The sequence below is a fragment of the Fundulus heteroclitus genome, chromosome 9 (genome assembly GCF_011125445.2).
Source record: "Fundulus heteroclitus isolate FHET01 chromosome 9, MU-UCD_Fhet_4.1, whole genome shotgun sequence".
NCBI classification, from domain to species: Eukaryota; Metazoa; Chordata; class Actinopteri; order Cyprinodontiformes; family Fundulidae; genus Fundulus; species Fundulus heteroclitus.
This window is the reverse complement of record NC_046369.1, coordinates 28,595,738-28,619,450: the sequence shown is the minus strand read 5'-3', so window position 1 is coordinate 28,619,450 and position 23,713 is coordinate 28,595,738. Positions and strand designations below refer to the sequence as shown.

The 23,713-nt window shown below is 41.1% G+C and overlaps 1 protein-coding gene across 2 annotated transcripts; it reads left to right on the top strand.

The window, feature by feature from the left end:
• The first annotated feature begins 409 nt into the window (after positions 1 to 409).
• Positions 410 to 20,026, top strand: il23r (interleukin 23 receptor). 2 transcript variants are annotated; one of them, XM_021321029.2, is made up of 18 exons: positions 410 to 498; positions 1,282 to 1,416; positions 1,507 to 1,607; positions 1,720 to 1,849; positions 2,573 to 2,754; positions 5,071 to 5,194; positions 5,275 to 5,435; positions 7,878 to 8,014; positions 8,107 to 8,308; positions 8,403 to 8,485; positions 9,851 to 10,046; positions 10,125 to 10,307; positions 11,172 to 11,270; positions 11,361 to 11,516; positions 16,729 to 16,869; positions 17,002 to 17,089; positions 18,813 to 18,903; positions 19,154 to 20,026. In XM_021321029.2, exons 3-18 carry the CDS (start codon positions 1,547 to 1,549, stop codon positions 19,772 to 19,774), a joined length of 2,655 nt encoding a protein of 884 aa, XP_021176704.2. In that variant the 5' UTR covers positions 410 to 498; positions 1,282 to 1,416; positions 1,507 to 1,546; the 3' UTR covers positions 19,775 to 20,026. The 2 variants fall into 2 exon arrangements, with proteins under 2 accessions (XP_021176704.2, XP_021176703.2); XM_021321028.2 differs by lacking the exon at positions 410 to 498 and adding an exon at positions 842 to 1,090.
• The last annotated feature ends 3,687 nt before the right edge of the window (positions 20,027 to 23,713 follow it).

Sequence of the window (23,713 nt, the reverse complement as noted above, 5' to 3'; positions counted from 1 at the left end):
TGCAGGGATTTAGGTCATTCACGAGGGTTTGTGGTGTAGTCCGCATTGTTGTTTCAGGCCGAGGCTTAAAAGCTGTGTAAAATATGAAGTTAGACTGTACGGCCGGGTCGGTCAGTCAAGTTTAGTCACAAGCGTAACAAAAGCATGGAGCAGCAAATTCTATCCTGACACATATAATAACTAGCACGTTCGCCTATTATTCACCCAAGGATAACCTTCAGTGTTTTTCAGCAGGGGACTAATGACAGCCCACAGTCTTGAGGTCTGTTTTATCTTTACGAGCAGACGATCTGCTCAGACTTTGGGTTTTCCCTGCAAAGCAGTTGAGGTTAGCGATGGAAAAAACTAGTAAAATTCACAAAAACAAGTGTAGCTCAAAAAAAATACTCACTTTTTATCTCAAACAACAGACACACGCAGCTCAGCAGCGAGCGAGCTACGAACTTCAGCAAAGAAGAGAACTATGATGTCTCTGGTGAAGCCAACCGGACCTTACATGTAAGTTTGACCTAACTCTCTTTGGAAAAGGCTAAATAATTGTAATTGTGTGTACATGTTCATATATTTAACATGGCTACCTACTTTGTGCAATGCCAATAACAAATGTTTCTGCTCAGTGCATCAGTGCTTTTAGAAATTACAGTAAAAGAAAAAAGAAAAAAGCCTCAAAACAGTCATTGCCAGCGGAAACCAGAGAAACCAGGTTGTCATGAAGCAATGGTCAGCATTTCATTTGAACATAAAACAAACCCTCCAGTCAGTAATCTGGATCGTTCAATAAATAATCTGCTAACAGCAGCATGTTCTTGAGAGCAGCGAGCGCTTTACGTCAACTTATCCTTTGTGGTGATGAGAAACAGGCAGCTGAAGTAGGCCACTCAAGTACTGAGACAAATGTTCAAAGTTTCTCCTCTGCCAGAATACCACCAAACTAGGTCAATGGCCTCTTTAAGAAATGACACGCTTGTGACAAAGATTACTTTAGGCAAGCGTGTGGAGCAGAGCAAGTCGTGCGAGACAGGCAGAAGGTTGCTGTAAAATATTGTCGGATGGTGTCTTGCTGAGAAAATGCATAGAGGAGTAAATTCTGGTGAGTGTTGCCTTCTTCTGTCCCGTGGGGTTTGGTGAAAGGTGGAAAAAAAAATTAACACGATTGGAAATAATCATGTTTTCAGGATGACCTGTTGAATCAAATTGTTCGTTCATGTTTTAATGATGATAATTCTTGCTCGATGTCTCGTGTCATAGGAGAACAATATTTTTTTCTGTTCATTCTAATAGGATGTATTTATCAGAGCTGCTATGATGCACTTCTGAAAATGTTGTCAAAAGGAAAGCCTGCAGTGAGAAGATGAAGATAAAGTGCTTCTCCTACTCCGTTTGGCTGCCTTATTCCTGAACACACAGATGGATGAGGTGCAATCAGTCTCTTCATATCCCAGAGCCTTCATAATTCTTAAAGATCTAACCCGTGAGATTTGATAACAGTAAGCTTTTTCCCCTCAGTTGCTGAATGGGTCCTCTGGTTTCAGAGAGATGAGCTGAGATGAATCTCTTGTTAGCCAGTAGGAGATGCATTATCATGCTCCTTTGTTTCTCCATTATAGGTGAGTCCAGCACCCACAAAGTTGTCCATGTAGTCTTTTCCTTAACTCATAAATCACACAACAAACGCAGTGATGTGACTTTTCCAAATTGGTTGTTTTCTGTCCTGCACAGGCTGGCCTCTGCTCCCTGCTGATTGTATAGACATCATCCCTCTCGGCTACGTGACGGCAGAGCCAGCCACGCCCGTCCTCATGGGTTCAAACCTGACCGTGTTCTGCCACCTCTTTAAATGTGAACAGAGGTAGGAATATTTTAATTGACATTCTGATTAAAAATATATATCGAAAAAACAATATTTTATCTGACAGCAGTTCATGCAAGAATGTCACCCTGAGAGAGCCACTCCCCTACTCCCTGAAGAACACCATTTGCAGAAAACAAGTTTTACGACAAAACTTATCAAAGACAAAATTCAGCTAAAATATTTATCTGTTGGATGATAGCCTTATGCCTTCCAAATATATTTTTATGGATGACCTGGCCATGTATTTAGTTTTTCTTATTTTTTCAATCATAAGTGATCTCAATGCCAAAGAAAAGTGCTTAGAGAATCTCTGTTCAGTAAAGAAAAATCCTGTTCAGGTTCGAACAGTCTAGGTATTTTGAATTTTGAACCAGATTTCTGAATTAACAGTGAACTAGCCCTCTAATGACTTGGACGATTCATATCAGACACCAGCTCCAGCATTACTAGTAGTTCCCCATTCACTGGACATGCAAACAACCAATTAAAAGCTAGTTTGGGGTGCAACTAATGGACAATTTTTTTCGGTTGACGTGCTTTTTGAATGCTGCTGACGCCCTTCAGGCCTCTGCGAATAGACCTCCCATCCACACAAGAAAATCTCCACTGTTTCTCTGACTGATGTATTCAGATAGACATAGAAACATGCTTACTTGGGTTCTGGCACTAGAGGAGGCGTTTTTGAAGGTTTAACATTTGACCATTATGTTGGGTTTTCAGGTCCACACTGTACCTGGAGCTGAATAAACAGGAAGTGAAGTCGTCAAAAAGAGAGAACTGCACCACCACGGTTTTCTATCTGCCCCGTGTATGGATGCCGCTGTCCAAGGTGGTCTGCATGATGCAGAGCGAACAAGTGTCTCGCCTGAAAGTCGTCAGCGGCCTGGACCTGCGGGCTGGACGTACGTACACTTTACTTCTTTACAGGATAGGGAGGACTTGGGAGGGGTTGTTCTCTTACAGCATAGGTACTGTAAACTATATTTTGAATTTAAGCATTACTTACATAATTTCAGATGGTCTGAAAATGTGTCATGTCTGTAAGGAATATACAGACGGCTTTCTACTAAGTTCTACAGTTTTATTATAAATGTACCTTCCACTACATTCTGTTAGTAAAGAAAACAATATCAAAACCAAGATAAGGTTACGTTGTTACATATTAAAGCGTGCCGAGCCACTATATTGTGAAGTAATGAGTAATAAAGTAGACGCTGTTCTATTTCAGATCCTACATAATTATTCTTTCTTGCTCAATGGTTTGAAGTCTTTAAGACTTTTGAAAAGTCTATATATATATATATATATATATATATATATATATATATATATATATATATATATATATATGATGTTTTTAAACCTTTCTTTCAGTTAAATATGATGGTTTTCTGTTTCCAGGTAATGAGAACATTCAAGATGATTTATATGAATTCCTTGCCAATATAACATCAGACCAATAAAAAAAACTTTTTAATACAGCAATTCGGGTATAATGAAAAGTGTTATTTTCAAAAAGTACTTTTAAACTGACAAACAAGCCTCATCAGAACACATACTGCAATTTCTTTATATAATATCTGACTGCACATTCCATTTTTAAATAATTGCTAATAGATTGCTGGCTGTTAATTGTTAACTGATTGCATTACCTGACAATTTATTTCTAAGAGATAAATAGTACTGTTCAAAATGTTTCAAATCAGTCCCGATAGCTTTGGACTTTCTTGTATTATTTATTTGAGCCTGCTGTTTTGTTCCTTTGATCCTCAAAACGAGGATTTGCGCTTGATCACGGAATGGTATTTTTCAGTTTGTGTTTTATAGAAGTATAGAAGAGGGTTTCAAACTAAAGCTCTGTTTACAGAACATGCACGGTGTCTGAAGGATAGATCTTTAAGATCAACAACACAAATCTGTCAAAAACAGACCTGAAAGATCTTTCTTCTTTGTCTCAGTTATGCCAAGAGTTCAGCTGATACCTTCATGACAAATCATCTTTTTGACGGTAATGATTCATGGGTCAGAGAAAATGACTGAGCAAAAAAAAAAAAAAAAGACTTAATGTTATTTAAAATAAAAATGAGCCAAAAAGCAGCCAAAAGGAAAAGAAACTTACAGAAAAGCTGAACATTTATTGATTGATACCCCTTCAAAATTTTACAAGGCAGTCCAGCTCGTTGAAAGCAATATCGCGAAATGATGCGTAACTCAAGATTTTTGCACATTGCAGTAGATTACCCAATAACCTTCAGTGGTAAGACACAAAACTACCTGAATCTGGGGTAGAGGTGGTTGTGGGAGATGGCCTCATTTTGCTGGAGGTTTCTCTTCTGGTAAAGGGAGTTGTTTCCCGCCGCAGCAACCTCATGCCTGTTCAGGAGGAGGGATTGCTGCAAAGCCAGTGACTCAAAGCAGATGGGTGGGCTTCCCTCACATAACTCTTTACTAACTGACATTATATGATCAGCTGAATTTGTTTGTAATGCATTACAGTTAAAGATGATGTGGGCTGTGACTGAATCTGACTGCGATCAAATGTGTGGATTGATCTGAACTGAATTTGGACTGAAATTGGTTACGTTTTGTCGAATATGAGCTGGACATGTTTGTTACTTGAAAAGTCTTTAGACCAGGGGTTCCCAAAGTGGGGGTCGGGACCCTCAAGGGGCCCCAAGATTATTTAATGCTGATGTGCTATAATTATTTACTATTTCTTTATTTGTGAAACTGACAAAAAAGTATAACTTTACACAATGCTCAACATTCCTCATTTTAACACTGGGGGAAGGCGGCATTTTTTGTAGGAGTTCTTATAAAAAATAGTTTATTCGCATCATTGTAGGACTTTATTCTTGTAATATTATGACTTTATTCTCATAATCTACCAAAAAATAAATAAAAAGTCTCATCCACCAAAATGGGGGGTTGTTATTTTGGGGGTTACAGGCTGAAAAGTGAGCGAAGCCCTGCTTTAGACCACATTTTTTGGTTAATCGGTTCCTGTATGAATAACCTGTGTTATTTATATTATATGCTGATTGTTTCCATTATTAATGAGGGATGAAAGAGAAAGCGAGATATGAGGTTTCATTGGTCACTGAACACAGAGCAGATCCATCAAACTAAACTGATCTCACAATGCCAGACCTTAAACATTTTGCCCTTGCTTTCAAATGATTAAAAATATTCCCTTTTGCTTACAAATATCCTTACAGTTCCTCCAGACAAGCCTGCAAATATTAGCTGTGAAACAGCAAGGAGCTCTGACTTGGTAAACTGCTCACTGCAGAGAGGACAGGAAACGTATCTTCACACACGCTACAACATTTCAGTCCTCAGGTACACAGTCATGGTTTTGGTTTTTTATTGGTTTCTAAGTCGGCTTTTGACCTCATTTTTCCTTCCTTTTTTATTATCAGAGAGAATGAAAGTATTTTCGGTCTGATCCAGGACGGCGAGAAGATCAGCATACCACGAGCAATCTTAGACGAAAACACTAAATACACGCTGATCGCCACTGCTTACAACCACTTTGGAGCGACTCAGTCGGACCCATTCATCTTTTCTCTGGAGGATATTGGTAATGCTTTGACTTAAATTCTACATATGAGAGAGCATCAACGCAAACAGCTTTTGATTTGAATGTCTTTGTCAGAAACAGACTTTGTTGAGTCATCTGTGGAGTGTTTTGTTCAATAAGCTGTTTTCTCTTTGGTTTGACTCATTTGACTTTCAGCAAAGTGTTTTTCTCTTTGTGTAATAAATGTCGCAAGGGGACAATATCGGGGGATTTTATTATTCTGCTCTCGGCCCACTGCATTTGTTCTTTGAGTGTTTGCAACTTCAGTGACACGACAGCTGTTTAATAGATTACAGGACCTTGAAAAATCACCAGACCCCTTCATACAGTCATGTATTTTATTGGGAATTTATGAGACATGCTTACATGAAGTACTGCAACATTAGGGAAAGAAAATGATGTGTGGTTTTCAATTTATTTTTTTTACAAATAAATATCTGAAAACTATAGTGGATATTGGTATTTAGTCTCTGAGTCAAAAATGGGTAGAACCACATTTTGTTGAAAAGATTGCTGAAAGTAATTAAAAGCATACTTCTACCAGCGTACATACAGAGTGGGACATTAAATGAATAGATAGGAAATAGTCTATTTAAATAGTATATAATAGCTTCTGAATATCTATTGTCAGTTTGGTTTTGGTCTGAACTGGGTCGTTCTGGGATCGCTGACCTGCTGGAAGGAGAGCCCTCTCCTAAGTTTTTTACAGCATCTAACTGCTTTGTTTCTAGGATCACTTCTCTTTTTTTTAAGATAAACATCCCACAGCATGATGCTGCTGCTACCATGTTTTTCCTCTACACATTGAGTTTTGCATGTGGGCTAAAAAGATAAGTTTTGACCCCCTACGTGGCTTATAGGAGCACTGAAAACAGGATCCCTTAGAGCTTCCTTTCAACAATGGGTTTCCAGAAATACCATATTTGTGGAGTGCATAACTAATATTTTAACCTTGCCTGTAAGCTGAATTCTCGCTGTATTTGTGTGTTCACAAACACACGACAATCAATCTTGTACAACCCATCTCAATCGTTTTGGCCTGAGCCAAAAACAGTTTGGGCCAGTCACGATTTAGTATTATGGTTAAAGGTGGGACATACAGCTGCAACAAAAGCAAGAGCTGATGAGCCCACAGCAGAACCAAAATAAACATGGCAACGCAAAAGGACGCATGCATAGCTGCTGCGATCACCATACACGATTTCATCTTTGACAGAATAACAGCAAGACGTGCCTGGACCAACATAACTTCGTGGTTTCTCATGGCCCCTGCTGCTTACATTTTAATTTGATACCACGATTGGCTAAAACCAACTTTTGGCAGGCAGGCTCTTTGTGTTGCTTTGCCCAATCAGCTCGGAGTGTTCTGCTGACCGGATTCGATGGGAACAGACCCAGATTGATAATGTGCAGAACGTAAGGTGCTACACATTATCAATCTGGCTTGACAAGTTACTAATATTTGTCCTGTAACCAAATTATTCCACCTGAGTAGTGGATGTCTGCAGCTCCTCCAGTTACCATGGTCACTTGGTTGCATCTCTAATTAATGCCCCCCCCCCCCCTGTCAGGTCAAATTAGGATTGAAGATGTGCAGTGGTATAAAGACCAGCTTTGCATGTTTAAAGTTCAGGATGTTCATAACTTAAAGGTATAGTGGATGATTTTTCCAGAAATGTAGGTAAGAGACCTACTAGTCCCTTTTTGAAATACTGCTTAATGGGTATGACCGACTTACCTTGCCCTTCCACTCCTCAGGGGCATCACGTGAAAAAACAAATCTCCCAAATCAACTGTGGACTTGTTTCTTTCTTCGGAGGCCTTCCTCTTCTTCTGATAAAGATGTCAGACAGTTTGCTTCTTGTGCCTTAAATGGAGCTCTGCTCTGAAACTGAAGCTAACTGGCTACATAAACACTAGAAGTGCGCATGCGCAGCCAGCAAGCAGAAACTAACAAGTGACGTGCACACGCAGTGGCGTTACATGAGCCCATCAGAAGGGCCGACATGTGGGACAACCAATAGATAAAGTGAACCCCCTGGAACTCCAAGCCGAAAATGATTGTCCACTAAACCTTTAAACCTGCTTTATCCCTGACCCTGTGTGTTTTTTTTGGTCCTAATGATGCTATGTTGTTCACTAATATTGTCTGACAAACGTCTGAGGCAGCGTAGGACATTTATTTGTCCGTGGATAAAATCATAGACAGGGAGCTATGTGTACTAACTAGGGGACTTGCACTGGATTTTATTCATTGGTATCTAGATAAAGGGGACAAATATACAAAGCACACTTTTGAGATTTTTATTTGCAAATCATTTTGAAAACCATACATCACATTTTTTGACCATTTCTCAATTATGCACTAGTTTGTCACAGAAAATAAAATCCTTCAAAGTGTGTGGTTGTAATTAATTATATTATCGTTGATTTGTGTTTTAGTGATACCAGAGACCCCTCATATCGTTAGGATGGAGTTTATGAATGAATCCACATCTGCCACGCTGTACTGGAACACCTCTGAGTCTTCGATGCGCCTCAGACCACAAGTCAGGCTCTCTGCAAATAACGACACATGGGTAAAGTGATATCAGGAGGAGCCATGTTGGCTTTCTAGTTTTTCTTTGTGTAAGTCTTCCTGGGCAATAACCTAAAAATCTGCCCCTTTCAGGAGCAGAGAGAGGTAGCAGAGCTCAGCAAGGGTCTGATACAAGTGGAGAACCTGAGGCCTCTGACTGAATATGAGTTCCAGATCAAAACGTGTGCCTCATTATCGAGGCAGACACCTACTAGCACACCAAGCTTTAAAACCAGCCTAAGATCCCTCTGCAGCAAATGGAGCCCGTCTGTGAGGAGGATGAGTCCTGGAAAAGGCAAGTTCACAAATTGACCCATGGTGGAACAGAGCATGTCGTCGTGTACTACCTGGCAGAGGAACTTCACTCCGCCTGTTTGTCTTTCCAACAGGTCCATCTCAGGAGCTACACGTGTGGAGAACCTTAGGGGAACAGGCCAGAAATGGGCTGAGGACTGTTACTGTTTTCTGGAAGGTATGGCCATGAATCCAGTCCTTTGAACTAGGGCTATTTGGTACAAATGATCTTCCAAACACGGCTTTATCCCTATAATTAGGCTACATTTTATTATCTATCCCAATGTTATTTAAAGAACTGAGCTTTAAACGTTACATGACAGATACATAACTGATGTATCTGAACAGATGAGATTTGAGAACAAAGTTAACTAATCTGTCATTATTTCATTTCTGTAATGTCAAAGGAAAAAGGAAGCAGTATCTGCTCTGCTGCCTGCATGGCTTCACAGTAATGCCCAGGCTTGTATTGGTCATGTTCCCTGTGCAGATAGCTGGTGCTTTAGTTTGGAAATCCTTTTTAAAAACTCATTTACTTTGTTTTGCTGGAAAACATCATCATATGCGACTTAAAAAGCAACTTGTGTGGAATAATGTTTCCATTGTAGCAGTTAGCAAAGAACAAGATGATAATAGCAAACTTTTAATAGCAGGGCACCACGGTGGGGCTCTTGTTAGCACATTTTCCTTCACAGGAAATTTATCTGAGTAAAATCCACTGGAAATTTAAGACATTTTTTTGAGAGGGACCAAATGTTATATGTTTCTGAGTAAATTTTCTTCAATTTGAGTAAATCTTACTCAGACAAATTTACTGTGTTGGTTCAAAAATCCCAGGCGAGGCCTTTAACGTCAAGTTTCCATCTTTTCCCTGTTCATGCATGCACTGTCCAAACCCATGCATGCACACTCTGAATTTCCCTCAGCAGTGTGGATGCATGGGTGTTTCCATGTCAACAGGACAGATAGGTTAATTGGTTACTCTATATTGCCCTTAGATATGAGTTTATGCAACTTTTATATCAACCTAACTTTTTCCGAAAGTATTTAATGAAATTAAGTCCATGTTTGTTCGTCCTCCAGTTGCAGTCAGTGGGTTAAGATGTAGCTCTGATTTTCTGTGAGGCAAAACTAGAAATAAATCAGTTAAAGAAGAATTAGTCCACCTTTTACCATAGTCTTAAATGTATTTTGTTTTAAATATCCCTTTGCCACTTTCAGAAACAAACGTTTTTCCTTCAAGACAAAGGTTAAATTTCGCATTACTGTGTGGTTAAAAATGCTTTTCTTGATAAATTTTCTAGTCAATCCCTGGTCTGTCAAAAGGCTTCACCTTCTTTTTCCACCAGTGATGCTTAAATGGCAAAAAAAGAAAAAGAAAAAAAACTTACATAATCATTCAGTTTCAGTTGTTAAAGAGTTTTAATAGCTTGGCTTTAAAATTGGGTTCAGTCACTTAAAGAAATAAATACAACAAAAGAAATTAAATAAAAAAAATCAGGAATGAATAAGTAATAAATTGATAAAAGCATCTCTTCTCTAGCCTCCACCTTTAGATAGTTACAGCGGTGAGCTGCTGAACTACAGCATCCTCCTGGATAACGGCCATGAGGAGAACTGCTCTGCTGCTTCCAGCCAGTGTTCAGTTCAGGCACCAGTGGAGAGTCAAACACTGAGTGTCCGTGCTGTAACCTCCTACGGGACGTCTCCACCGGCTTCTGTAGATCTCAGACACACGGGTATGTTAGAATTACACAGAGAACATCTGAAGTTTCAGTGAAAAACACCTAAAACAATCACTGTCTTGATTGTTTCAGGTTTTTCTGAATCGTTTTTGGGAAAGTTGACTCTTGCAGCAGATGCCGGCTCTGTACATGTCTCCTGGTCTTCAACAGCTGGGAAGGATCTTCTGTACTTTGTAATAGAATGGGAAAGCATGCCTGCAGGGAGGCTGCACTGGACGAAGGTGCTCAAAGAACTAAAAGAAACAACAATCACAGGTAAAGAAATATTTATGTCAGATCCTAATGTCCTTCAACCGGTTGCTTGTTTTTTTTATGGATATTCCCTCTCAGTTTAATCATTCTTGCATTGATTTGGGTCAGGTTAAAATTTGTATGCAACAATAATATAAATAATAATCTGAAACTGAGCACTGTAGGCTGTTTTCCCATTATTTCCCATTAGATCTATAGTTGTAGTTTTATTCTGTTAATGTTTATTGACTACCAGAAGCATTAAAGACTAATTATTTGGCACTCTCTAAAAACAAACTTGAAATTAAAGGGTTGCCTTTCTGACTCACCAAAAGCTTCAAATAATAGAAAGTGATATTTCTTTCTTTGAAAGAAGATAGAGACATATAAGGGGGGACTTTAAACAAATACTGCAATGAAATGAAATAGTTGTTAATGTTTTTATTGAAGTTTAAATGACTTGCTGAAATAACAATAAAAATATTTGAAAAAATTATTAAGAATGTCAAAGAAAGATTGCTGTTAACCAGACAATTTTTTTTATTATTCATTTTTTTCATAACGTATCCCCACCCCACCCACACACACACACACACACACACACACACATGTTTTTTGTACTGGTGCCGCCCCAGACGCACCAATCCACCCACTCTAGAAAAAGTTCTTCCAGAAAATTTTACCAATCACCCGAAACGCAGATTGCTTATTTTTAAAAGAGGTCGAGCTGCGCCCCCGTGTGGTCATTGTTCAATACAGCCATTTATTTGTTTTTCCTGCCCCAATCACACCGCAGGCTGTTCAGAAAGTAAAAGATTTCACACTGTGAACCCAGAGATGGTGAACAAAGCTAGCGGTTGACAGACTTGTTTTCCTGTCGTGTTTCAGGTTTGATGGCGGGCGTGAAGTACAACCTCTCTTTGTATGCTGTTACCACCAGAGGGGTCAGTGCTCCAGCATCCAGACTGATCTACTCCAGAGAACAGAGTAAAACAGGCTTTGCCTTACACCCTGCTTTACATCCTTGCCCCCCAACTATTCTCTTATTGTTTTGGTCTCCATGTGCATTTCTTTCAGAGCCACTTTCAGCTCCCACGCTCCATGTGCTGATCCGTGAGGCCCGACGGATCCTGGTCCGGTGGGATGAACTACCTCTATCCCAACAAAGGGGCTTCATCACAAAGTACACATTCTACTGGCAGACACTTGACTCCAGCAGCACCAAGCTCAGTGGTGAGCACTTAAAATACAAACCGTCATGAAGGCCCTCCATTCCTTATTTAGTCCACTTAGTAACAATATTATTTGAATTTCACTTTTTGTCACACACACCAACTGGAACAGCTCAGCTACAGTGACATGGCCTGAATGCCAGATATCACAGATTAATTTGTTTTTTTACGGCACTAGCGGTCCTTTTATCAAAAGTAGGCTGCCAGGAAAGGGGGGCTGAGTGAGGGGGAAGATATGCGGCAAAGAACCACAGACCGGAGTCGAGCCTGGGTCAGCCGCGTCAAGGACTAAGGAAAAATGTGCCACAAGCACTTATGGTCACTTTTTTACAAGATTTGCAGTATATTCTAGGTAAAAGAATAAACAAATGCATATTCCTTTTAAATAATTTCACAATGATTTAAAATTAATAAACAAGGTGCTGTAAATCCATCCATCCATCCATTTTCCGACACGCTTATCCCTGCTGGGGTGCTGGTTCCTATCTCCAGCTGTCAATGGGCGAGAGGCGTGCGTGGGTACACCCTGGACAGGTCGCCAATCCGTGCTGGAAATCAATAAATAAATTACTATCTTACCTTTTTACAAGCGCTTTTTCCTTTGCCTTCTTTGCAGAAAAAGCACCAACTATATACTTTAAATCCAAACCACGAAGGATGCATGTTCAGTTGACATCAATTGGAGGGTCGTGGCTCTTTCTTGCTGTATGCCTGGTCAATTTGTGCCTTTATTTTGACACAATCCAGGTTTTGTGTGAAATTTAGTTCCCCTGAAATAATCTGTTCTTCTGCAGTCAGGAAACCACAGCTAAAAAGCTGGAGAAGCTGATTCTACAGCAGATTTATTAATGAAGTAACATTAATTCTTCCACTCATCACACACAATTATTTGCCTACATTTGAAGCTCTTTACTTACTAAAGCTACACAAGGGAACAGAATATTTCAACCTGCCTTTTGTCTCTCTAAAACAACCTATTCTCGCTATATGTAGAACAGAGAGAGACCAATCAGATCATATTTTATCTTATTGTTTTGTTTTTTTCCTCCCACCCAGTTTGGCTTTTCCCATAAATTTGAAAATTTTACTAGAATTTTCTTCCATTTATCCAGTGCCGTGTTAATATTTACATTAGAAAAGTGGTTTTAAAAAATAAGGAGAATTTTCAGGAAGCTGTACTTATCGTGTCTAGTGACTGAGCTTCCAGACGGTTTGTATCAGTGGGAAAAGAAAAAGTGTTAGCAAGTTGGAGAAGGCTAGGATTATTTCAGCACAAAAAAACCCAAAACTCTGTCAACAACGAGAATACATTTAATTTACATTTCTTTTACTGGGAAAGGTTTAAGGGGATTGCACATTTTCTGGAAGCTGCTGTGTCGCACCATTTATTTGGAGCATCAATAAACCCTCCAATACAGAAGTGAAAGCAGTTAAGTGCGTTTTTTTTTTTTTTTATTGATCAGCGATTTTGATCAGAGCATTAACTGATTTGCTCTCAGTTGTCTTGTTGCCATAAATATCGACCCAAGCATTAAAAAGCTGCTCCTTCAGCATTTGCCACAGTGACAAAATTTCACATCGTATTCCCTGTGACTTTTTCACAAGCTTGGGTCTTCCACGCAGGACATAGTCTTTTTGCAACCACAAAATAAACGTCTGCAGCAAGCTTTTCTAAACTGCATCTAGGCTTAAATCAACAGCCAACCGTGTTCAGCATGTCGCTTAGGCCTACGTGTTGATTCATGTCTCTTTAAGAATCGTTCTACCACAGCTTGTCTTTTCTTTCTTCCTTGCCTTGTCTGTTTGTGTCGTCTGGTCTTTCTGCTTGCTGTAGCGGCCAAACTGGCAACCTTCTTGTAGATTCCCTGGTCATTTTCAGGCTGTCCTTGTGTGTTGGCACCTAACAAACGGCCTGATGAGTTATTTTTGATGCCACATTTTTCTCCATTCTGTGTCATTAAGTGATGCAGTCTCTCTTGTACAGGCCTGCGACTTCCTCTGACATGTCTACGCAACAGTTCTTTCATCTTGTTCATCCGCAGACTCCACTCTTGGCTGTGTTTTTCAAGTCTTCCTGCTCTAATTTTCAGACATCCTTTCTTTTTCTCTTTGCGGTCTTTTCCAAAGTGGACATCTTTTTTTGTCAGTGGACAGTGGACAGTTTGTTTGTTCCTCCTAGGACACCTGCCTAAGGACAATGGGTGAAATGTAGCTATTGTGCTAATTCCAGCATCTTTACATTGCCGTGTATCATGGTAATGTTGATTCATGTGCACCGTCCTAATCAAATAAAAACGAACGCCTTCAGTATGAATTAAAGTGGAGACTGTAATCTCCATCTTAAACTGACAAATGGTAAAAAAAAAAATGGTAGGTTAGGGTACTACGATTAGAAATTGAAAAAACATCAAACATGTAATGAGGCAAGTTAGATTTAAAAAATATATATATAACAAAGCAAACTACTGAGGATTGTGAGCATATTTAAACCGGCGCCATATCTTAAAACCTGCTTTGTCCTGTAGTCTGGACAGAGTAACGTAATAACTTGAGGGAAACAACACAGGGTAGGAAATCTTTTTTCTTTTTTTTTTGTCCCAAACAAACAAAAACAACTTGAATAATCATGTCTGATCTTGAAATTAAACTAAGCCTCTCATTCACAATAAAGCTTGATGTCGATTTGAAAGTGAGGAGGAAGCACAATTCTGCTGTGAGTTTCCTGTTCTGGCTCATCGTCGGTTCTGCCTTTTCTCTCCCTCCTTGAGCAGCACTTTTGTGAGCTTGTACTTCACCTCGGTCTCAAACAAAGGCTTCCTATCGCACCTGTGCGCATACATGTGGTAAATTATACATGAAGCAGTATGCATATATTGCATTTCGGCACAAACCACACACACATAATGGAAAGTGTGCAAGCGGCATTCCATTGATACTCCCCTCCCTCAAAGTTTCAATGCCTCAGCAGGGTTTTTCTAGCTCTGGCTTCCCGTAACCAATAGAAATTCAAATGTTGAGCTCACAGTATTGTTAATTTGTTAATTACTTCAACCCCCCCCCCCCCCCCCCCCCCCCCCCCCCCCCCCAAAACACACATAACAACGGGGACAATATCTGCTCTCAAACCAGACAACACAATCCAAGTGTCAGTGTTTTTGAAAAGACACACAATTTAACTTTTTTTTTTTTTTTTCCAATCATGTGAGGAGCTTTTGACATTAGAAGAACATGTCGTTCTCTTGGGCAGGAACCAAAGAGTCAGAAACAAGCCGACATATTTTTCGCAGCATCTTTAAAGTTTTCTAGAGCGCGCTCTGACCACGAACAGGAAGTCATGTGATTACTTGCACACATGTGTTAGAAGAGGCTGTCGCCCGACTCGTCTGCTATTTGTGGAACTCGACAGTGAGACTACATCAGAGCTCATCTTTTCCTCTTTATAAAGCGTCATGTGCTCGCTGAATGGCCGGGCTCTTTTCTTTTTTCGGGTCGTTTCAGTCTGCTTGAGGGTCGGTGCACAAAATGACTGATGTGTTCTTTATTGTTCACCGACTGGTAATGATGGAGAGCAGTTTTTGCTGGTCAAGACATCGCATTAATACACTAACTTTCAAATTTTTTTTCTTTCTCTTTTTTTGTAACGTTTTACACACAACTGTAGGTAAAACTGTTCAGAAGCCTTTTTAAAAAAAAACTCTTTCTGAATCTTATTTGCACGTTTTTACCTTTGACCGTATTGTTTTTGAATTGCATTTTTGCAAAGAAACTATAAAACGTAATAAGTCAGATTGTAATCTCCCCGTCTCCTGATGTCCAGCATCAGTTGGTGCTGATTGCTTTCTGGATCCAGACACTGGGCACAAGGCAAGTTTGTGCATCACCCTATCTACTCAGGTCACCTGCTGCTTGTACTCTACACTGATTCTACAATACATCTGCAGCCTCTACCAGGTTTTATTTCCAGGATCGCCTTGTATTTAAAAAGTTTGTCCTGTGACTGGTGGGTTGCCGGTTCGATCACCCACCTCCATCGTGTCAGTCGTTTTGTCCTTAGACAAGACACTTCCCCCTCTTTGCCTGCTGGCGGTGGTCAGAGGGCCCGGTGGCGCTGATGTATGGCAGCCTTGCTTCTGTTAGTCTGCCCCAGGGCAGCTGTGGCTACTACTGTAACATAGCTCACCACCGTCAGAGTGTGAATGACTGAATGTAGTGTGGAGCGCTTTGGGGTCCTCTGCACTTGATAAAACGTTATACAAATACAGGCCATTTACCATCCATCTTCCCATCAACCCTCGCCATCTCTCCTGTCACCTGCTAAAGAGAAACACCCCATGATACTGCCACCTTGATGATGTACCTTGTGTGAAATGTGGTGTTACTTTTTTTCCACACGTTATTTTGCACAAAGACCAAAAAATTACATTGTGACAATTTTGTGGTGAATTTCTAGACAGCTAATAGTTGTCCTGACATCAGCTTCTGCAGCCCAAGCTTTAGTTCTCAGTGTCTCCTCCAGAGTTACAATAGATCTTCTGGCGGCTTCTTTAATTAATCCTCTGATTGCCCAGCCTGGCAGTTTAGCTGGTAGGTTTGCTCATACGCCATCCTCTATCCATTGTCATCCTCTATCCATGGTTTGAACAGGGCTCCGTGAGAAGTGTGGGATATTTTTTTTATAACCTAACCCTGGTTTAAACCTATCCATGGCTTCCTCTCTGACCTGTCTGTTGTGTTTCTTAGCTCTCAGTAATGTTCTCTGTAGCAAACCTCAGAGGCCTTCACCAAACAAATGAAATCAGACTTCTGCACTTTGTTTACTGACGAGGTGACCTCATAAAGCCAATGGTGGCATCAGGGTTTATTTATAGGTATGAGAGTAAATGGTGCCGAACACACATGCACATCACATTTTTCAGGGTTTGTTTGTGAAAGATTTTCAAAGCCATGTCTGGTTTTCCTTTCGTGTCTCAGTGTTGCACTGCTTTGAGTTGGCATACAGCACAATGCCCAGCCTTTGCTGAATTGACCTTAAAAATCCACTGCACCACTGCGTGTACCAAACATTAGGCAAGGCTGACTTTCAGTTCAAAGGCTTTGCCATCTGCTGAGCTGTTTTCCATGTCTAACACGGAGCGGTTAAAGTTGAATAACCAAAAGTATTCAGTTGTTTTAGGAAGAAGAAAGAAACTAACTTTCCTTTTTCTTCTGCACAGTGACGGTGTCTGGATCGGACCAAAGACAGTTGTGGCTTGACTGTCCAGAAGGAGCTTTGACCCTACAGCTGAGCGCATCAAACTCAGCAGGAGAAGGTCCTCGAGGGGGAAAGCCCATATCTCCGCCCGCAGACCCAGCTGGTTAATACATTTTCTCCATATTAAATCGTAGAAGATCACCATATATACACTTTTGACTTAGATTCTTTTAAGTTCAGCTGCCGTCAGTATAAAAAGGAAAACGATGAGACTTTTCTGTCATGTGTCTTTCAGTGCACCTGGTGATTGTGATTGTGTTCATCCTGGCCATGTTCGTAACGATTGTGGCCAACCTGATGTGCTGGGGCTGTGTGAGGAAACGGTAATGTTACTTACTTCAAATGCTCATTTTTCCACAGAAAGCCTCAGTCATTCAACTAGACAAATTCATGAGGCGCTTTTTGTCTCGTTGACCTAAAGCTGATTCTGTGAGTTCATAAGTTTTGTTTTACTAGTAAATAGGATGAATGACCCTGTGGTTAATTTTTAGTGAAGAACCACACCGCAACATGAGTAAAAACCCACTTGTTTATCGTGAACAGAAACCTAACCCTCGTTCTGATTTTGCTGTTTTATTCGTTTGTCTGCGTTATTAGTCATGCCATTAACATCGGTGTGCATTGCGTTGGAAAGGCGTTTGGATCACTTGCACTCTAACCGCACGTTGTCACTTTGCAACCACATGCTTCTGTGTGTTTTTTTGGGGTTTCATGGTTTTTAAAACAACACAAAATAGCAGGCCTGCATAACTTTATGGTAACGTGTAATCCTTTTTACAGCGTAAACCATCTTTCCAACAAGTTTGACCAGCTTTGCTGTATCTGATAAAGAAAAGCATCAATGCGTGGTGGGGATACTGCCACCACAGCGTTACACCGTTGGGATAGTGTGTTTGTCAGGTGTTGATTATCCATCACCCATATCACCTTGTATGTAGGCCTAAAGTTCACCAATGGTCTCATCTGACCAGAGTACCTATTGCTCCCTATACAGCTTGCAGCAAACATTCAACAAGTTCTCTTATGGGTTTCTTGTAACAGTGACTTTCTTCTAGCCACCTTTCTATACCCACCAGAACTGTTGTCTTTTGTTGAAGGGGGTGGGGCAGCTGCAGAGTCATGGGCCCATACTGACATACACACACACACACACACACATTGTTTGAATTGTCAAAGAGACAACGCCACTAATGCACTCTTTTTTTTTCACCCCTCAACCATCTGCAAGAAGGGTCTGTCTTTTTCTTCATGGGCTGTACTGAAACGAAATTTCCTCCACGGGGGACAAATAAAGAAATTCAAGTCACCTGGGGTGTGCGTGACCACTTTGCTAAGTCGGCATGATTCCATACAAAGTGAACAGATCATCAATCCATGACAGGGCAACAGCACAGGACAAATAACCATGCACTTGCACACAGTCAGGCCAAAAGGGAATCTTGAGGGCCCAATTAATAGGACACACATGTTTTTGGACTGTGGGAGAAAGCTGGAGTACCCAGAGAAAACCCACACATGCACAGGGAGAACGTGCAAACTCCATGCAGAAGCCCCCAGGCCGGGCTTGCTGCAAGCGAACAGCGCTGACAACTATCTGGTCGTTAGACTCACCCACTGGAGCTCTTCTCTGCTTCTCTGATCAATGCTTTTCCTAAAATGAATTTCCCAAAGGTGGACTTTATTTATTAAGTGAGTGACTTCTGGAGGCAGATAGTTGCACTGGATTTTAATTAAGGGTATGAGAGTAAAGAGGGTGCATACATTGGCACAACATCCTTTTTTAGATATTATTTGTAAAAGATGTGGAAAGCCATGTATAATTTAGCTTCCTATTTACAATTATCCACTGCTTTGTGTTGGTATATCAGATAAAATCCCAATGAAACAGATTAAAGTTTGTTGCTGTAATGGGATACAGTGTGTTCTAATAGTATGAACACTTTTGTGAGAATCTGTAATCATCTTTTTTAATTGAGACCACACATGGCTGTTTTGTTAAACATTTAGTGGCCAAAAATTTAAATCTTAATTCTTCTTTTGTTTTAGGATCAAACAGAAATGTATAGCGTGGGGACCCGAATGGCTCGTGGACAACTTGCCAAAACCAGGACACAGTAACGCCATCAGACTGCTGGAGGTAACGACCTCTGGATTTAGTGACACAGACTGTATATCCAGCAACTACAACAGCTGTACCAGAATTTGAGAAGATAGTTTATGTTAATTTAGCATTCTTTTCATATTGCCACTGTTAAGCCTGTAAAACGTTGCTAAAGGAAGTGAAACCGCTGTTAATGATCTCTTTTGCCATAAGAGATCTCAGTTTTCTTTTGTTCAGAACATAACATGCTGATTAACTTTCTAAAATACATGTTTCTTTTCTTTAGGATGACAGAAGCGAGCCTCTTTTCTCCTCCGTCTACAGTGACCCTCCTCTCTCCCCGATCCTGGTGGTCTCCCAGGAGGAGAGGGATGAGGTGTACCCGGCCATCCACGTCGAAGAGTCCCAGGCTGGATCTGAACAGGCCACAACAGAGACCATGTCCATTCTGGTTGAATACGCCGGATACAAACCTCAGATTGCTCCACTGGTTCCCCTCGAAGAGGAGGCGAACGATGCAGAGGAGGAGCAAACGGATGGTCGAGAAAACCCAGGGGAAGACAGGTGCTTGGTTGGATCTGAAGGATTACTGGGAGGCTTGTTGTGCCGCATGGATGTGGATTGCTCTGATGCGTCTCCTCGGGTCACTCTCGGTTCTATCGGGGATCTTTTGCTGCCTGGAACGGCTAAAACGTCTTTCTTGAATGGAGTCTGCTTACAAGAGATGAGCGGCAAGGAGGAGGATGTGGTGAACGTCGTTTCCTCTCTGGATTTGCAGCAGGATGTGAAAAAGACTCTCGATTCGGATGATACCTCCTCTCTGTTTTCACCCAGCACACTGCTGAACAGTGGTTACTTCCCCCAGGTGGCTTCCCTCGGCACTGTGCCACTTGACACGCAGAGGTAGCAGGGAGGTTGGAGGGACAAGAACTGCACTACTAGGTCAACTTTTAAGAAAGCATTACGAAAGCACCGTTTTCAGGATAAAAGTTTTTTCATGGTATCAATGAACTGCACATATAGTTGTTGACCTCGTCTGGTTGGCATTTTCATTGTGAAGTCCAGTGAGTGATAAATTATAATGGTTTTACTCCTGGCTTGGACTCCTCTGATCTTTGTGAATGTATGTTCAGTCAATCTGTGATTCACTGTCTTAATAAATGAACAAATTATTGGTTACATTTGAAACTTCAGTCTCTTAAATAAACATGTGCATATTATGAATAACTGCCAGAACCATCAGCACCGGTGCGACCCAGCGGTGGGTGCTTTCACCACTCCTCTTCTCCCTGTAATCAAATGACTGCACCTCAGCGGACCCACATGTGAAACTAATGAGGTTTTGATCCAGGATGGGGACAAGCCTACATCCATACAGTGGATTGGTTGGTCCACTGATGCGGTCAGAACTAGCCTCGTGAGACCATCCTGATCTCGCGAGCTTTCAAGGTTTCACTCGCAGATCAGTCTGGCTACTTTCCGTTAAAGAAAATTTGGAGCCGTTCACCAAACGAACGTCCAATCAGCGTTGGCTTTGAGGCGGTTTGAGGTGTGACGCAACGAGAAGCGCGACAGTTCAGTCTAAAGAACATGGCGGCTTCAGCCGATGAAACTAGCGTTAGCGTGGCTATCGAGCAAGTTTTATTGGAATTACAGAGTATTTCTTTGCTGAGCTAACGAGCTTTTACCTGCTGCAGCAAGAGTAGCTTGGCTTGTGGTTGTGTTTTCGTCGTCGCTCTGTTAGTACGTCATATGCTTCGTTGATCTGATTGGTTTATTTGGCCCGTCTATCACCAGCATAGGCCAATAAGCTAACCAGTATTTTTGCCCCTTCCCAAAATTACTTCAACGGAAGGTTTCTAGATGGATATGCGGAGCAAATCCATCTAGCGGAGTCAGGTTAGGTCAGAACCACCTGGACCTTAACCCACTCAAGATTGTTGAGTGGGTCAACAACACAGCGTCTACAGTTGATCACGTCCGGTTCCTAGGAACCACCCTTTCTCCGGACCTGAGATGGTCCTCACACAAACACACTGTTTGGAAGAAGGTCCAGTAGAGGCTACTTCCTGCAGCAACTCAAGAAGTACCACCTTCCTCAGGAGTTGCTGGTTGTCTTCCATACTGTCCTTGCTCAGTCTGTTTTGTCCATATCCATCACTATGTGGTTGGGCTCATCCACAAAACAGGACAGGTCTAGACTACAATAAACAGTTACATCTGCAGAGTATCATCGGGACTGACCTCCCCTCCATCCAGGACTTGTACAGGTCCAGGGTCAGGAAAAGAGCTGCTAACATCTCTAAAGACCCCACACATCCTGGACACAAACTGTTCTGGCCTTTAACTTCAGGCTGGCGCTAGAGGTTGTATTTGTCAGCACCAGCCACCACAGAGACAGTTTCTTCCCCCACAGTGTCTCTCTGATGGACACCCCACAGCATGAGTAGTCAGCGCATATTTGCACCATAACTTTCTACGACTTCCTTTTTTCTTAATCTAAAAATAGCTTTACGTACACATAGATATACTGTTCTTTTTAGCCTTATTTTTATTTCCTCTGAAGTTTATATATTTACACTTACAGTCTTCAGTGTGACAGATTGAAGTCAAAGTCCTGGTTTGTGTTTACAAACTTGGCTAATAAAGAATATTTTGATATTAGCAGAAAGAGAAGACTCGGCTTTTGCTTTAAGCTTTTCATTCTCATCGTGTAACATTACATCAGACTAAACCTTTACTGCTTTAGATCAGCCACCATGAGTATTCCTGCTTGTTAAAAAAAAGTATGTTTTGGGGGAATATTTCTAGAGAATTCTACATTTTCGTCTCACCTTTGCATAGATTTCTTTAGTATTTAGTAGAGCTGCCTTTTAAATGGTATGACTTGGGTGAAAGGATTTGGCTTTCCCTCCTCCAGCTCCTCAAAATCATTTGCTGGACTTCTGGCCCATTCCTCCTGACAAACTGGGTGTAACAGTTTTTCAGGAGTTTTTGTAACTGATTTTTTTTCCTCCAAATGTAGCAATGGTCATTGTGGCCAACCTTTAATTTTTGTCTCATCTGACCACAGGACAGGTGTTTCAGGTGTTTTCTGGGTGCATTTGCAAACTGTAATTGGATTTTTATGTTGCTTTTGGAAGAAAAGGCCTCTACCAACTGAGTAGCCTTTCACCCCAAGGTGCACAGGGTTTGGTTTACTTTGGATATTGACATTCTCTTTTACCAGCTTCAGACAGCATCTTTACAGTGTGTTTTGCTCTTCTTTTGGGGTTTATTTGCACATTTCATATTAAAACACATTTATCTCTGGAACACAGAATCTGTCTCCTTCCTAAATGCTATGATGAGTGCACATGCCTGTGGTCTTTATACTTGAATAGAATTTCTTAAATAGATAAGCATGGCCTTCAGGGATCAGCAAATTGGACCCAAGAGTGCATCCTTTTAGCTTAAATTCTATGAATCAATCATCCCTTTAGTGGTTAAAACAGTGTGTTTGTGTTCTGAGAAGACTGCAAGAACCCAGTCCAAACCTCAAAGACTGTTGGCCACTATGAGCCCCTGAGGAAGACCCTTAGCCTCAGAACGCTCTCTAAGGGGATGGGTTAAGAAGACAAATTTTGCTGGAATGCACAATTGCCATCACAAATAAAGATTTCTTCTATCTACACAGGGTCACTGACACCTATCTCCAGTGGTCATTGGACAGACAGGGTTGCTAGTCCATCACAGAGACATACAGGACACACACACCTGAGGGCAATTTAGAGATACAAAGTAACCCAACAGGAATGTTTTTTGGACTGTGGGAGGAAGCTGGAGTAGCCAGAGAACCCCCACATGCACAGGGAGAAAAGAAAACCTCATCCAGTATGGGATTTGAACCCAGAACCTTCTTATTGAAAGGCAACAGTTCTACCAACTGCCCAATGAGACTCAGCTTCATCTAAGATAAAGAAAATAAATGTAACATGCCATTGTCTGTACACTTACACGCCCGCCGACAGGGGGGGGACAAACGGGTCAATTGTCCCGGGCCCAGGACAGGGGGGCAAAACTGACACTCTGAGTGTCATCATATATATATAAAATATATACTGCAAGGTTTATATTTTTATGTGTTAAGAAAGTCACAGTTGTTTCTCATAAAAATAAAACAAAAGCTTTATATGACAAAAAGTGACCTTCGTCTGAACTAACCATTAGTAATTAGAGATTTGGAAGCAGGGCTATATGTAATATTGCATTTTTATACAGTAGCACCGAGCCATGCAGCTGTGACTTTAACACTGGGGTGTGATATTTGAACATCTCTCGTGGCGGCCTTTGTGTTTGGTGATCAGTGAAGGAACACGTAGAGTGAAATTATTCCAAAACACACCCAGGCAGCAGTCAGTTGGGGCTTCCCCTGCCACAGCGGCTTCTTCACGGTTAACACACAGATGCGTTCCTGAAGCCTCGATCCTACTTATACAAGCACCACCTGCAGCATCATACAAGGTTTTTATCTCTTCCTCAGAGTTGTTTCACTTCCTCCTTTGCAATCAAATTGTCTCAAATGTAACCGACAAAACCAGGCTGCAGCTTTTTAGTCCACTGTTTAGATGTCTTGTCACCTGATGATCCCTGATATTGTCTTGGATTCGCCTTCAAGCTCAGAACCAAGGCTGTATTGTTGAGGTTCAGATTTTGTTTTCTTTTTGTTTTGTTTTTGGGGGGGGGGGGGGGGGGGGGGAGTCCCTGACTGGCTGCAACACTTGGGTGGAAAATGTGAGGATGCAGGTTCATCTGAGGTTCTGAAACACTCCAGAGCGTTAAGTAAACAGAAATGTTAAGGAAGGCA

Coding starts and splice junctions, on each gene's coding strand:
- il23r (XM_021321029.2), top strand. CDS start 1,547: ATGAATCTCTTGTTAGCCAGTAGGAGATGCATTATCATGCTCCTTTGT. Junction 5,195..5,274: donor TACAACATTTCAGTCCTCAG/GTACACAGTCAT, acceptor TTTTATTATCAG/AGAGAATGAAAGTATTTTCG. Junction 11,517..16,728: donor CAGCAGCACCAAGCTCAGTG/GTGAGCACTTAA, acceptor TCTTCTGCACAG/TGACGGTGTCTGGATCGGAC.